Source organism: Amphibalanus amphitrite, unplaced genomic scaffold, assembly GCF_019059575.1.
Source record: "Amphibalanus amphitrite isolate SeventyFive unplaced genomic scaffold, NRLGWU_Aamphi_draft 000082F_arrow, whole genome shotgun sequence".
NCBI lineage: Eukaryota > Metazoa > Arthropoda > Thecostraca > Balanomorpha > Balanidae > Amphibalanus > Amphibalanus amphitrite.
Window position 1 is genome coordinate 234,932 of NW_024881578.1, and position 16,777 is coordinate 251,708.

The 16,777-nt window shown below is 54.7% G+C and overlaps 2 protein-coding genes across 2 annotated transcripts in view; one reads left to right on the forward strand and one right to left on the reverse strand.

The window, feature by feature from the left end:
* Positions 1–16,777, reverse strand: part of LOC122379682 (neurofilament heavy polypeptide-like) — a 110,139-nt gene that overhangs the window by 65,903 nt on the left and 27,459 nt on the right. The window lies entirely within an intron of this gene.
* The window catches only part of LOC122379670 (angiopoietin-related protein 3-like), a 34,041-nt gene continuing 22,502 nt past the window's right edge, over positions 5,239–16,777 (forward strand). Inside the window, exon 1 of the mRNA XM_043362057.1 lies at positions 5,239–5,639. Within this exon, the coding sequence (XP_043217992.1) occupies positions 5,515–5,639 (125 nt within the window). The 5' untranslated portion in view covers positions 5,239–5,514. The remainder of the gene's footprint in view (positions 5,640–16,777) is intronic.

Genomic DNA, 16,777 nt, shown 5'->3' on the forward strand with positions numbered 1-16,777 from the left:
ATTATCAACAAGTGACTTGAGCGGTGTATAGCCATCCAGCCACAGACCCAAATGACAACCACATCCGTCCGTCGGCCTCCAGCCACCTCCAGCGATCCATTCCCCCTGAAGTGTCCGGTATTCGGGACACTGGACCGGACGGGGAGCGTCCCGGTCGGCCCAGGGAGTCCCGTGACCCCGGGTCAGGGCACCGGAGGTGGCGACATCACGCAGAACCCCGCATCGCCTGAGTCACACAGAGTCACCCACCGGGCGGTAGGGTGAGTCAGTCATGCGGTCAGGTCAGGTGGGAGTCTGTGTGCGTGCGCGCCGACTACCGAACAGCAGGGGAGGTGGGAGGAGGTAGGGGCTGATGAGTCCATTGGAGTGCCGTGGCCCGCGGCAGATCCGGTCAGGATGGTCTCTGTGTCACCAGGTGGGCAGTCCTTTACTGAAGTGGAGATGGCACAGCATCGACAGGAGCACAAAGTAGAGGTGACGAGCAGCTGAGACGAGAACAGAGCAAGTGAGCCAGAACACCATAGGGAAATAGCAGAAGCCAGAAGAAGGATGACAGGGTTTCAGGGAAGGGACAGAAGTAGCTGATACAGAATCTTTGTATCTGTAGCTGATACAGAGAGAGGCAGAGGGGGGTGAACAGAAATCGAAAGCAGGCAAGAACAGCAGTTCTGGTAGCACGAGGAGACAGGACAGGGGATTGGGGCCTGGGGCAGTACCGAAGGACGATGGGACAAAAGAAACTTATATAAAAGTAATTGGCTACATTTTCGGCAAATGCCCCGTGCCGATAATGGAAGGCTGGCGCCGCAGACAGCGGAATACCCAGCACGCAGGCAGTTTACGTAGTTCCCTTCAGATTTAGTACCGGAAGGGTGACAGGGTTAGGCGAGCTACAAGGTTTTGAGGAGTGCTCGAAAAGGCCGTGTCAAATGTAGCCAATCTTCCGGGGGATAAATGCGTGGTGTCACGGGTGATCGCCAATGAAAAGTTTACGAGTTCCTGGTTCAGCTCAAGAGGACGCGGCATTAACAGTCACGAAAACTCCGAGTGACCTTACGCAACCAGTGGGCCTCCAACCCAATCATCAAACTCCTCATACAAGTGAAATAGATCACCCGAGAGCACGCAAAAGCGCCAAGGATGAGACCACTCGAGGTGAAATATCCGCGTTAGACGGCCAACCCTTAACCTTGGCGCTATTTATGTCCCATGGCACGCAGAATCTCTCGGTGTGAGTTGGCCGTCTCCGGGGCGTCCCGGGCTGCCCCGGCCCTGACCCGGTCAGCGCAGAGTCCGGCACCGACGGAAGGGGCTCGGCTCGCAGAACGCGGCCACAAGGAGGAGGACGGGACGCTCCCCTGCCGTCCTCCCCCTCCTACCCAGGTCACACAGCTCTCCCCATCCTCCCCAGGTCACACAGCCTCTCAAGCCATACGGGCCACAGGAGCTCTGCGGGAGGCCAGTCTCTAAATCCAACCATAGTCACGGTCCAAACGAGGGGCTTCACGACGGGATGAGCCATCCAGCCATCCCGAGTAGAGTTCTCTGACGACCGATGCCGCTATCCTCAGCGAACAACTCGATAGGTCAACAGGTACCAACTGGCACCGAGGACACCAGCACCGATAGCGTCCCGATCACAAAAACGCCACAGAAGAAACACGGGTGACCGATGTCGTGAAAAGGAGATCTGGCGGTTCTTATAGGTGGTATGATCTAAGCCACAAGGACATTGGTCAGCTGATGCCGCCCACGTAAATCTGACGGAGGGCTATGCGGGCTGACTGCCGAGGACCGTACATCTGTCAGACTGTCACCGTGACATTGACAACTGTAACTCTGTAGTGACACTCGCAGGGGAGCTTTTGTCACATACTCGCTCAATTCAAAAGGACGATACCTCGACACGCATAACGGGGTGCCAGGCTACAACCGGAGGCACATCTATCACCAGAACCGATCCGATGAACAACTTCAGATCCTACAGATCCCCTAGACCAACGGTCCTAACGAGAGCGTGAAGCGACTGACGCCTGCATAACTCACAGGCGAGCGCCCACGTCAGTGTGCGCCGATAATCGCTACCAAACGCGACCTTGGCAGAGGAGATGACAGGAACATATGCACTGTGCTGCAGCGCCGACATTTCGGGGAAGCGGACCGGTCGGGATCAGGTCGTTACAGTTATATGCGTGAGCAGACTCATTGATAAAATATCGTTTCGTTAATGGAGATTGGTGAGAAGACATAAATGAAAACGCATTTCCAGGAGTACTGAATGAAGGCTAAGAATATGCTATACATCAATACAATGTTTCACTGCAAAAAGGTGTCTACCCTGAAAGCATATCATGTTATGTTTTAACGCAATGTATTGCTTCACAAGATTTTCATCGTAAATCATTTTCTAATACACCTTTTTGCACTCAAAATAGGCATCTTTTCATTCAATTTCGGCGAATTGCATTCAATTTTAGCGATCTCTCATTTGCTTCGAATAGAGAGATCGCTAAAATTGAATGCAATTCGCCGAAATTGAATGAAAAGATGCCTATTTTGAGTGCAAAAAGGTGTAGTTCACCTATGCATTCCCTGATGTCCAATTTTCGGTGGTTAAATACGTCGCCTTCCATCACGCATTATCTTCGACAGATATCCGGCATAATAGTCGCAACCGCAATCCAATCAGCTCCATTAAAAATGCAGCAGGTTCGTGTCAGCCTCACTTGGGGATTTAGTATTTCTTAATTAGGTACCGCAATTTAAACTAGACGGTAAGGCACCCAATCACGCTGAACAAAAATAGCATACCTACAGCTATTGGTAATACCTACCTCCTGCAAATTAAACAATGCACACCAATACGTTCAGCTAAACTGAAAGCATTGAGCACTTTTATAAATACCTACCTAATTTAAGTGCGACACTAAAAACAAGGTAACAGTGACGAATTAAAGCTCCAAACCCATTCTGCCTGTCTGAGAGAGTGGCCATCTCGGACCAATTGAACTACCGTCCGGCCGATACCGAAAAACGCCCCGGAGGCGGAGCAGCGGGTCCCGGGGCCGGGTGGTGCGCACTTTTCCGGCGAGTTTCACCGGGTCGGCCGGGGGCGCCGGGGGTAGAAACCCGACAGGTCACGACCGTCGGCCGGCCGGCAATACAGTTCGTGTCGGCGCGGCGCCGCGGCCGGCCCCTAATAGCTGCCACAGGCGTGTCGGCCTTCGCCCGTCCGTCACATGAGCCCGCCGCTGCCGGCAGCACGCGCGCCCGACGGGCGTGGCTGACAGGCCGGCCCCGGTCGGTGGGTAAGGGGATGTCGAGATTTGGCGCCTCGAGATAAGCCCATGGCTTTTGCGCCAACTCTCCGTGATACGTACTCGATGTACAGCCCTCTGCAAACTGCGTGGTAGGCATTCTTTTTTCGACAAAAATGAGAATAACGCGAATACTATGCTATCGATCATTCGGAAATCGTAACAGCAAGACGCGCTAGACCCCGCCCCTTAGATTGGCATCATCACCGTATCCATTTTTCATCTAGTTCGGCAATTAAACCCAAAAGTTTATATTTGCCCCCAAAACAAACTTTTGCATTTTGTCGCCACACAAGGCGTAAACTTTGTTTATTGATAAACCTAATCGAAGGAATGGAGCATGGCGCATCTATTTGCAGTGAGTTCCGACCGACTGATAACATAACCTTTGAGTTATTATCGGTTTTGTCGAAAAAAGAATACCTACCACGCAGTCTGCAGAGGGCTGTACCTCATGTACTATGTCAATAAACTCCGTGTGTGTGTGTGTGTGTGTGTGTGGATGCGGCGGGCCGACTGGAAGCCGTCGGACAGGAATGGAAGATAAGAGGGCGCTGGTTAGGGGCCATGCAGTGGCGATTTTCGGGCGAGTGGACGCGTGTGACTGCCGGATGACTCGGCAGCAGTAGTGGCGAAAGTCACCGACTGCTGAGAGGGCCGCGGGGCCGGTCACCTATAATGGTTCGATCAGTTCGCAATTAGTTCCAATATTGCCGAGTCTCGAATCTACAGCTTTCCTTCATGAGCCAATGTCCCAATAAGCGAGTGAACTTCCGCAAGGAGATAGTTCTTGCTGTATGACACTAAGTTGTTGCAAGTTGGTATGAACAATTTTGTTGAGTGATTTAACACTTTTTTGAAGGAATATGTTTTGCAATATTCACTCGGGCGTGGTCACTGATTGCCTTGTTGTGCAATATATTAGACCAAAAAGAAATCGGTGTAACGAACCAATCACCTTTCGTAAATGAGCTTTTTATTGAGATAGCTATATCTACTCGTTATAGTTATGTATGTACTCAAACAGATCGGTAAGAATGCATTTTGTCAGTGTGTCCAATGTATTTAAATCATACCAATCGTCCCCTATTATAATCATAAAACAAACGTTGGATTCAACGCTTATAAGCCACTTGCACATCCACACCGACAAACAGAAAAAAAAACTGTTATACCCCATTCCTGCCTTATCCCTTTGTCAAATACGTACGCAAATGAAATACGATTGAGAACTGATAAAACCGCTTTATGATTAAGAACAAATGCAATTGAGCAAACGTCAACTAACATTAAAATGATGAAGCTTGTGTTTACTTTTGAGTTCGTCGTATAAATCTAGTGCCAACCAGATTAACTGGATGGTTCGCGTATACCACGCAGTAAACTGATCGGCAGGGATAAGCTGCAAACGAAACCCTCACTAAAACGATATATCTGTACGCAGTGGCATGATCTTTATCGCAGATTACCCCACCCCAGGTCACTGGATCGGGTGCGCGGCTGTAACCCTCAGGTCATATCTACATCACCCTCCCAGGTCACTTAGGCCGGGCCGGGTGGCTGCCCCGGCACCTGATCCTCCCATGTCACTCAGGTCGGGTCGGGTGCTCCCACCCCTGACCCTCTCAGGTCACTCGATCCATCTCGAACCTGGCCACGTGCGCGGCTGTAACTCTCAGGTCATGCACAGGTGACCTTCCCAGGTCACTCGGAATCGGACCGGGTGCGCGGCTGCTCCCGGCGCGGCGCTCGGCAGCCGCCGTCGTCGTCGGTCCCCGTCCGTCCGATCGCGCCAGAACCAGTGAAAGTCGCCCGCCGCCGCCGCCAGCCGTCGGCGGCGGCGGGCGGGTGCTACGCGCACGCGCCGCGACCCGCGTCGCGCCGCGCCGGCGAGGTCAGGCGGCCGGCCGGCCCGGCAGTCAGTTGTAGCGCGCGCGTGACGGCGTCACCAGGCCCCGACGACAGCTCCGGCAGTCCACTCACCTAGACCGTCCCAGCCAGCCTCAGACCCCGGGCTCCGACCTCAGCCGACACCAGTCTGCCCCCGACTGCCCGCTCCGCCCCGCGCAGAGAGGCACCTCAGGACCAGACCCCGCGGCGCGCGCGCCAGTCACCCCCAGTGTCGGACCTCAGTGCCGCGCGCGGTCCGCCGCGTTCTACCGATCCGCGCCGCGCTGGTATGAGCTAGTGTGCCACCATGCTGGCACGCCTGCTGGTGTTGAGTGTGTGCGTCTGGGGCCTGAGCGGCCCGGCGGCCGGGCAGCAGACATGGACCCGCCGCGACCGCAGCGCGAAGCCGCCGGCGCAGTTCACCGGAGACAGGTGAGTTGGGCTGCCTGCCGGCCACAGCGGGCGCCGCACAGGGGTTTGAGTAAATCTGCCCGGGAGTAAGACAGTGTAGGTAAATGGTAACTTGATCAGGTATGTAGAATTGTAGAGCGTCGTAAAACATTATTCGACATCTCATGAGATTTTGTGTCCAGCATCTCCGCCACATTCTAACATATGTTAGACCGGCGTATCGCACACCACACAGCGGCTCGACTTTGGACAGCCGTTCTGTCACCACTGCACAAACAGCTCGCGCGATCATGACCGAGCTGTCACCATCTGTCACCACGGCAGATGACAGATGATAGACCTGTCACCGAACAGTCTGGCGGGACGCCGGAGCAGGCACCAACAGGCGCGCGCCCGGCGCCGGGGGCAGACACACACAGGGATAAAAACGAACCTGTGTGAGCGCGAGCGCCGGTCAGCAGAGATGAGCGTCTGTTTGGCAGGGGTTAGCCGAGGCTGCCCCACAGATCATTCACGGGATGGCAGGATCAGATAAATCAGACGCTGGCATAGCTCAGCAGCACAATCTCGTGTTTTTGATAAACTGCACCCTTATTCTCCGAGTCGATAAATAAGGGGGGGGGGGGGGCGCGAAAAAAGAGAGTGTGAAAGGAGCAAATCGGTAAAAATGTTTAAATCAACATGAAAAAATATACCTTTCAACAGCTCCTGACTTGTCGCCGTAATGCCAGACGCTTTGGGCAACTCAGCGAGCCGTAATGCAATTTTATCTCCAAAGCTATCGCCGCTATCGCCGCTTTGGGTGCGCCAACTGCTGAAGCCCAGGGGTTGGAGGTGTTATGTCCATGGGAGTCCAAGTCCATGTTATGTCCAAGTCTCAGCTCTTTGGGCGGGATTCCGCTGTCGGCATCAGCACACCGTTCCTATAAGCCGCGGCGAGAGGTGACCCTCTGAGCCGCTCAGCTGGGGAGATGTACTCCCATAAACATAACGCACTTCGCAGATCCTCTTACCGGGTCCCGCCGGACGAACGACGCCCATGACACACCGCCGGGTTTACTGCCATTGTGCTCACTAAGTCGATAGTTCCAAAGGCACGCCATGAGAAAATCGCATCCTTCGACGAAGGCTAACCATATAATGGACTCCCATTGCATTGTTATGAATTCAAAGTCAAAGTATTGCTACCATGGTAGAATGACAGCAAATGTGTTCTCTTGGATAGGTACTTACTTAATTTGTTTATCTAAATCGTAATCGAAATTCACTGAATTTACATCGATGAAACAATACAAACCAGCTCATGAATGGCATGGGCGGAATGGAATCATGGCAATTATAAATGGAATAACAACTTGAAGAATTCAGTGATCGTTAATGCATTGTCATCCAACGATGCATTTCACTGCGTTTTACCTCTATATCACCTCGAGCAAACCATCCCAAGACGTCGACAAGATAATGTGCACGTAAAGATAGGATTCCTGATCGTTTATGCAACACCGTGCACGAAAGGACAATTACTCCGCCTGGCACGCATTCACTCACAAAGATGCACGGGAACCTCACGCAAGCACGCAAAAGACGCGAGCAAAAACATCCGAACGAAAACTTTGGGTCGCGCACGCCAACACTAATACGTCTGAGTGCCGTTCCCAGACCGGAGGTCGATTCGTGTTTCTCCCCAGTCTCTCCCCAAAGGAGCCATTCATATCATAATATATTCCTGCCCGGGGCCGGGATGATTCAATAAATGTCACCGAGGTTTTTTAGCGAAAACTCTGAGGGCCGTTAGGCCCGAGGTGCTTTTCGCTAAAAAAGCGAGGTGACATTTATTGAATTCCCGGCCTTAGGGCTGGAAGGTGTTTCCCATACCTGCCAAAAAGCTCACAACTATAATTGATAGTGACGTCAGCAGCCGTGTGGTTCAACGCGTTTAACCACACCCCTTGAACCACACGGCTGGCAATATTAAAGCACTGCATTAAACTTTGAAAAGTGTGGTACAGTGCACGTGCCATTAAAATGCCTGGATGTCTCGATTTAATCATGCAATGTAGCAGGTATGGGAAAAAGCTGTCCCGTCTGTCCATCTGATTTCCATGATATCTCAAACCTTGTTCATGAAACCTCCGCCTAAGAAGTGACGTCAAACTATGCGGTGAGCTAAATGTAGATCAGCCAAGCCGGTCGCCACGAATTATATCACCTGTCAGAGAGATGATGTTTGCTTGAATGAGCGTCATTAAAGTTCGGTCCATGGACTCAATTCAAAATCAAGTGACGACCTAAAAACGAAAAAAAAAACGCATCGAATCAGTTCTTTGTGGGAAACGAGTTCTCACTTCCGTCCAGAGAATTAAGGCAATAAAATTAGTAATTCGTTAATGAAAGTGGCAGCGTATAAAAAAATACGCGACACGTTACATAACGCTAAAAACCGGCCAATGACGCCAAGGACAAAATATGGCTCACAAAAAGCGACATATTGCATTTTGCAACTGCACGACTGTAGCCCGCTGCTTTCGAAATCGCTCGCCCGTACGAAAACACGGGGAGTAATACCAGTCTCCATGATATTAGCTGTATTATCACCTGACAAATCTTAAACCTGACGTTATCCGATTGTTCGGAACTAGTTCACTCGTGTTTGCATCACCATGTAGCATTTAAGAAGAAAAAAGAACACCAGCCGATTTACACCATAGCGATACAAGCAGCAACCCGAATATCAAACTAGAAACAGAATAATTCACACTTTCAAATTCATGCCATGACTTATTTCCTGACCACAGAGAAAGTGTGATATTGCAATATTTTAGCTCAAATGACAAGTGACAAGGCACTTTACATGCTAGTCCTCAAGTCACGATTTCAACCTTTATATTCAGAGGCGCCAATGTAATAAATGCTATAAAAGCATGAAGTTACCTATCCCATTATAGGATGAGCCCTACACGGAACGGATATGTATTCCACTGACTATAGACGAGAAAGTATTTTCACCGATTCGCGCGGCCCGGCCATTCTGTTGAATAAAGCACTTACCACCATTACAGACGGCATTATGTCAGGATTATATGTGACGAACACCCATTAAATCATACACCGGACCGGCCGGTCACCACGCCGCTACATGTCACATAAATCTCTGACTCGCCTAAACCACTCCCGTAAAGGCAGCACACGGCGGCACAGTCACACACCGCCGCCGAATACATCTCCCTCGGAGGGCAGCGCCGGTGGAAATTGGCTCGACACAGACTAGTGTCGTGCACTAAAAAAATAAGACAATCCACATGAAGTCAGCGGGAGATGGTAAATACTTGTCGCGACACGGTATTTGGAAAACCCGCATGTATTCGCGTCTAAGCCCGCTCCCAGAGAAGTCACCTTATCCCAATTTCCGTGTGGATATCTCGCTCTCAACGGCTCCAAAGTAGCCAACCTCACCATCAGTGCCGTCACCGGATCGCCCAGCGCCTGCGGGGCGCGCTCCGCGCAGTCTGCTCCTTTCCAGGCCACCCGCCGCTGCGGGCCGGGTGCGCGAGACGTAACTCATCTCGCGGCGGAACGAATGGCCGGTCGGTCCGTATGCACACAATCGGACACGTCTCCGTCAGGCGCGCGCCCACACGCCCTAATGGGTTTTCAGAGTGAGGTCTGTGATGAAAGGACGCCCGCGGAGCTGTCGAGCGCCGCTCCGAGGTGCCCCGCTCTCCGCTCTCCGCGCGGCCGGTGGGACGGGTGACCGCCGCGCCGGCCGGTGATCGGTGATAGGTGGTCGGTGACGGAGACCGGTGACGTTCGGTGACGAGGCGCCTGTCGGTCACCAGGTGACCGGTGACGGCAGTTAGTCACCAGGCGCCGCGGCCATCAGGAGTGGCGTGCACAGACAGCGGGGCACCCGGGCCCATCTGCGCAGAGGCCGACCGTCTGGCCGTGTCCACCGCTGGCGCTCATTGGGGCGTGTCCCCGGCGGCTGCCGGAGGTGGCGCGGCCACAACATTACCTCACCGCCACCACCGCCGCTGGACGGCACTGCCAGGCGTTCCTCGATCGGCGTCGTCCCGGTCCCAGAAACTCATCCAGTTCATGAAACGTCGTGTCGTCTCACACGGCCGCCGCCGCCGGAGGTAGCGCCGCCGACAGAAGGCGAAAGTCGTGCGCCGGGAGGGGCCGGCGACGACCTTGACCGCGGCCGTCAACCAATCAGAGGCCCGCTGGTGCGGCGGCCGGCGGACCAGACGGGAGCGGCCGAGACAGCGGGACGGCGGACGGCCGAAGGCGGAGCGACAAAAAACGGCTCGGGATTGAGGGCGAGGGGAATAGGGATACCCCTGATGGTCCGAGGGAGGTTTCAACAATTATGACTAGATAAGTGATACTTTTTTAAATATAAAGGTACTGTATTATAGAAAGCCTTCGCAAACGCGTTTCGATTATATCATCTTCAGTGCTAGCTTCCCATAATACAAAAAGAAAATGGTACAAAAGTTCACAACACATCGCAAATACACACGCTGCAATTTTTTCTCTCACAATATCACGGGTAGAATGTTTTTATATACTTCTGGAATGCAAGACCGCAAATCGCCCCTCCTAAGGTGTAAAAGCCCCCCTTATGGTTCGTACATGGCACACTTTGAATTAATGCCGACTCAAGAATTTTTCTGTGCGATCTCTTCAGACCTGATTTCACCGCACTGGCTTTATCCCACTTAGGTAGGTGACCCTCTGTTTCGGCATGTAACGTAATTGAGTTAGACAAATTATGATTTATCAAATCACGCTTGTGTTCAGTTACTCTGGTTTTAAGCCAGAGTAACAATGAACGTTCAAGGTTTCAACAAATTATCAGACGATGAATGAATGCCGACAAAACTTAGCGGTAGTCCAATGTTCTCACGTATTCAACTCACCCGCGGCTTTCACAGCCGCCAACATCTCAGAAAACCCAGATCTCATTTCCCGTACTCAGTATCCCGATCACATCCTGTGCAAACCCGCTCCTCACAATCGCTCAGCGACATCTCGGCACATGGAAGGCCGCCGCGGCCTGGCGACAGCCGCCTCCCACCGCCGCCGATCTCGTGACCAGATACGGGCCGACGTCGATTGCAGCAGCGTCTGTCCGGACGTCCCCGCGGCCACCGACCTCCCCCGTACGGCCGCCGAAGAAAGCGTCCTCGTGATTGAAGCGGCTTGCACCGGTCGTTCAATGGCCCGGGGGCGGTGGTCGGCTCCATGAAAAGGGCGGCGCGGCGGCTGTTTCGGGTCCTGTTCCGATTGGATCGCCCGCCGGGGCGCACTAACAAGCGTCTCAGCCTTCCGCACGGGTCATCGCCAGCCGATCTGGGGTCACGCCGGTCACGCTGCATGAAAGGAAAGTTCACGTGCACGCCGGCACGAGCCGGGCGCGGCTGAAAGGCAATCGTTACGACGAGGAGTAACGCGCCCCCATCGGTCGTGGCGGCTGAATGGCGCCCTTTGAGCGGGCGGCCGACTACCGGCGCCGCCGCTGACCCGTGGGTCTCCGTCAGAGGCGGCTGCTGCTCCCGGCGCGGCGCTCGACGGCGGTCCGTCGGACCCACACCCACCAGCCGGAGTCCCAGCTGGTGAGAGAGGCGGGCCGGTTTCACTGGACGGCTTCCGGCCACACTCGCCGGGCGGCGACACGCCCCTGGGCCGGCGGCGGTGCGAGCGACGATAGCCGTCCGACCGCTATACACGCCGGCAAATAATGGTGACTGGACCACTCAGTCAAATAATAGTGACGGGAACACGCAGTAAAACGATAGTGGCCGGATCTGAAATTGCAGTCACAACGGATAGAAATCCTCCAGCTGATGGGGTCATTGTTCTTCCAGGTTTGCGTAAGGTCGTACCAGTTCTTGCAAAATCCTACAATATTCCGAAAAAAAGAAGAATCCAGTTATCAAAAGCTTGACGTAAAACATTTCCATAATCGCACTGATAAAATTGGAATTGAATATACAATAAGACATGCTGAGTTCACAAGCCCATGAAGTCATAACGTAATCTTTGAACATGATGAGTCGGGCAAATGGCCGTCGAGTAAATGCATGGCTTTACTCCACTGTAGGCGCAAACGTTATTACACTTGACCCCGACCCCGCGCCACGGCTCGGACCGGTACGCAGGGCTGCCCTTCGCGTGACGAGTGAAGCCGGAAGGTGACAGTAACGATAAAATCGACACATTATCCTTCGCAACAGGAAGGTTCCTTGCATACACTGGTATTCAGTTCGCATTACTTGCAATTCTGGTTAGTCGCATGTTCCTTTGCCCAAAATATTCACGGAAATTCTGGTTGATAAGCCCACTAAGCTTCCAACGTCCTTCACGATTTTATCAATCAACATTGATTTCCGTGACGAAGTGACCGAAATGTCCCGACTTTTACCCGACTCCGACCCGACTGTCGGTGACACCCGTCGCTCGGGTACAAAGCGTTTCTGTACCGCCCCCGCAGCGGTACCGCTCACTGTGCACGTGACCCGGCGGGCCGGCAGCGCATGGCCGGTGGACTGTGAGCGCCAGACGCGTGTCATCACACCGAGCGCGGCGTCACCGGCTGCTGTTGCACCGGCAGAAAAACACGGCATTAGCCGGTAACAGTCCGGCATGATCAACCGCCTGTCACATCCCGACCTGCCTGCACGAACCGTGATATATCGCCGCTGCCAAAGCCGACAGCGGAATCTGTTTTGATTCCTTCGACTGCGGCGCTGTGTCATCATAATCCACGGCGGCGCTCGAACGCCTGAGGTCCCGACCGGCCGCGAGAGCCGCGCAGCGCGTAGATGCGCCGCGACACCGCGTTAGTGACGCCGCGCCGACACAATGGCCTCGCCATGCGCGTCGTGGCGCAAACGATGGGACGTCGGCACCGTGCGCCGCCACTCCGACACGCCGTCTACTGGGAAAGTGTCCAAAGAAAGGCTGCTGTGCCGAGTTCCGGCGGGCTGCGCGCGGCCGGACTTCCCCAGTGGCCGCGCAATGGAGGTTCATGGTTCATTCAGAGCCGAGCCGGCTGGGGGTCGGCGTCGGGACGGGCAGGACCGCCGCACCGGGCGACAGCGACCACCGGGGCCGTCTCCGACCCGGGCGCCATGCGTCGACGGGTTTCACCGGGCCGCCGGGCCTGACCGGTCGGTCGGCGGGGGTGCCGGTCGACTGGTGAGAGCAGCCTTCCCATGACCGCGACAGGCCCGCCCGTCCGGCCGTCTGCGGGGCCGGTCGGCAGCCCACACAACGACCACCAGCCTCCAGTCCAGGCCGAGTCGGTTAGGATGGGCCGCGAGCAGCGCCCGGGGACTGGACACAAACCACCCAAAACAGGACGCTGGACACGAAACACAGCCTCGGGGATGAGCTCAACATGTACCAGGTACACGGCGGCGTGAAAAGATAAGGAGAAGACAAATATGCCGAGAGTCTGACCCGTTTAACAATTCCCGCGATGAAGAGAACACGCCGCGTGTGTTTATCAATAGAAGGCATCGGTTGAGCTCATGCAAGAGAGCTTACACGACACGAACACATCGAGAATGCAAAAGTCAGGTCACGAATTCGAAAAACATTCTGATAGTTCGGCATACGCTTTTAGAATATCACTGCTCATGGCACACCCTTTAAGCTCGAATATCATTTGATCGACGGATTTAAGGCTATTACAGAGATTTAAACGGAGCATTCCCAAGGCCAACCCAACCGAAATCTTCCCATTCCCTGCCCTTGACAAGGTCACCTATCCAGGCAAGCCCTTCGAGGGCAGGTTCTGCATAGCATCACAGCTCCTTGCAGACCCTCCAACCTCAGCCTGTTGCTCCCACCGGTCAGAGACCAGGAACGCGGCTCGTTTGGGAAAACCGACAGACAAGACTCGGAAACAGTGCGTGCGGGCAGTTAGCGGCGGTGCCAGACCCGTCTGAGTTCGGGACCGGCGCAGAACTGGTCCGGCAGCTAACAGCACTTAAGCCCGTCACTCGGCCGCCGGTAATCCTGTCAGCCGACGCGCCTTCCGACGGACGCGCTAATCCACCCCGCACCGTGTTTGTGCGCCGGCGGCGGCCGTCAATCAGGGCGGTCGGAACGGCAGCCGTGACCAGAGCACGGTCAGAGCACAGAGCACGGCCGGAGGGGTCAGCGCGATCAGCCCGGGCCGCGGGGCGGTGAGCGGCCGGTCACCTGTCGGCGCCCGCGCCCCCCGCCGAGACCCCATCCGGCACCTGCCGACAGTGTCGACACCCATACAGCGCTCGTGACCGACGCGTAAAAGTGAATTTGACGAAAATCCCGGCCGACAAGAGGCTCATTAAATCATGACGGTAGCACTTATCACACAATGTGGCAGTCCCTATGCAAATGCGCCGAGCGGAAAACGAGTTGCACAACGGGCCGGCGGCCGTTCCGATGGCGCTGACGCATTTTTCGTCGCGGCACAGCTGGATGCGAGCACGGCGTGAATGAGGAGTCCCGCGGCGGCACGGAGGTGAGCCAATCCCTCCGTCACTGTGCAGACGCGGGCGCGTTAATTGTCCATGTACTGCCGCTCACCGGCGACCAGCTGTGAGAGCAAATGACAGACGCTGCGTCGGTGGGACCTCACCGTCGTCGCTGATGTAGGGTGTTTGCCGCCCATGGGGAAGTCCCCACAGCCTCACTTAGCTAGACTAGGACTGACTCCATCAACATAACCCCGCTCGACCAAATCATGACCTCTGTCCGATCACGGTCAGGGCCCGGCCAGGTCAGCCGGCTGAGTGAGACGCCCCGGTCGGGGCTGGCTGGTGCGACAGGTGCGTTCCCGAACCGGCCCCGCCCGGCGCTCGGCCGTCGGTAAAAACGCTCTGTTTTATGAATCAGCCGGCGAACGAGAGAGCCTTTCACCGGTGCACGCGCGGCGGCCGGACAGCGGCGCCGGCCACCGGCCACACACCGGCCCATTATGGCGGACAAAGTGGGCGCGTCGCCGCCGCCCGTGCGCCGAGACTGTCGCCGCCGGCGCGCCGAGCTCGCCGCACCGCCTGTCGCAACTGGACCGGTCCGTCGCCGGGCCACCTGGAAGCACGCGGGGGCGTCGGGGCCGACGACACGGAGCCGGGACGGCAGGAGAGGACCTCCGAGCCCGCGCGGCCCCGTGGGCGGCGGAGCACGACACGGTACTCAGATAAACACACAGCAGCGCGCGCCGCCGTCCTTAGACTGTCACCTGTGTGAGGTAACAGTCCATTATCTCTGGACCTTGAAAACAGCGCCTTAGAACAGCGTCGTAACGACTCTCCAATCACAAAGAAAATATTTACTCTCCGCGGTGAAGGCCACCCGCGCTAGAGTATTGGCAGCAGAAGAGCGTTTTCAGAAATGTCATACCACAACCAGCTGACAAAACAGCACAAATGGAAGGTATCACGTCTCCCCGCCAATGTGTTCTCCCACATCTCCACTCGTGAGATGTCGCGTTACCACTCGGCACCGTGACACGCAAGGACGACCGAGAGCGGAGCGGACCGACGAGCCAGCGAGCGGAGCGGACCGAAGGCCCCGTCGGTGAGCCACCGGCCGGTCCAGCTATCTCCGCTGTCACCGACGACAGCCGGCTTAGCTGCCAGCGCCGCTGTCACTGTCAATTATGACAGGCCGGCCCAGCTGCCACCGTTCAGTGTCAAGGGCGACTCAGTGCCGGTACGATCGGCAATCAGCAACCGCACGCGACAGCTGCTCGGCGCAGAGGTCCGCGCGGGGTGCCGCTCGCGCCGGCGCCGGTCGAAAGTGACGGGCTCCGCCGATCGGGCGGATTGCTGTCAGACGTCACCCGACCGACTGCCGGCGACCGCCTGAGAAAATCACCGCCTAATTGTGTGATGTATTGTGATGTATGGAATTTTCGTCACCGCGATTGTCTGTCGAGTGTAAGACTGTAGCACCGGAGGCGACGCACTGCACTGGGCTCCTGCGCCAAGCAGAGAATTATGGACCCGGAGAGACGGCGTTTCCACCGCGCGATTTGGCCTTGACGGTGATTGATCTCACGCCGCAGCTAATAAAATTATCCGCACAGGAACCCGACTTGAGCATCGTAAAATAGACGTGCAATGCGGACAAGCTCCAGATCTATCTCAGGCATGTAAGGCTATTAACTGATGAGTTGACCTACGCAGATGAGCCTTTGGTGGATGTAGATCGAAAGGTCACGAGGTGTTCGGGTACGCTAGCCACAAACTTAATAGTTCACGCAGGCTACAAAGCACATGGGGATTCGTGAGAGATTGGAATAGGAAATAGCTCACATACCATGGCAGAACGGCTGCTATTCTTAGAACGGTCAACTGACGAGCCAGAGCCGATCACCGATGAAACACGGCGTGCGGCACAGGGATCGGAAAAAGGATAATGTGCGAGTGTGACCTTCTTGTGATAATAAAACATGCTTATCTTATCGAACAACACAGACGTTAAGGTCATTAGAATGCCTAATGTAATTAAAGTTCCTACCTAGTACTTTACGAACCTTCCCTCCCATCTGCTTAGAAAGCATTACATTGCAAGCATTACATACATCAAAGATCACATATTATAGAAAGAGTTAAACGCGTTTTAGATGAAAACCTTGCAAGTTCAACCTTGAGTTCGATAATATTTCGATAGCGTGCCCCTTGAAGCTACAGTATCCAGCATGTGGTTGGCTACCTGTTACTAATGAAGTCCCTCGCTACTGTTCTGTCCATACATGCAGTCTCCGGTTAGTGTGCTACGCAGCAATGCAGTCACTGGAATCCGATAGTTGTCCACGGGGTTTTGGGACAGCCGCACTCAATGGCGCTGTGATGTTTGATGATATGTGCTTTAGTACCGCCTGACCTTGAGTTTTAGGAAAAATGGACTGCACGGTCATTAGTGTCCATGACACAAGAATTGCGGATTTTAGAGCGAGAATGCGATCGGCTCACTCACCAGAATCAACGACTGATATCAGCGGTTTATGGCGTAAATCTTGGGCACAAGTTGCATCAATTAAGTTTATGGCTTCTGTCTGCCGCTATCGTTGCTACAAGGTCTTGCTTGTAAAAACCAAAGGCACTGGTAAATCCGTGTCCCACGCGAGAATTACAAACAACATTGCTCAATTGATG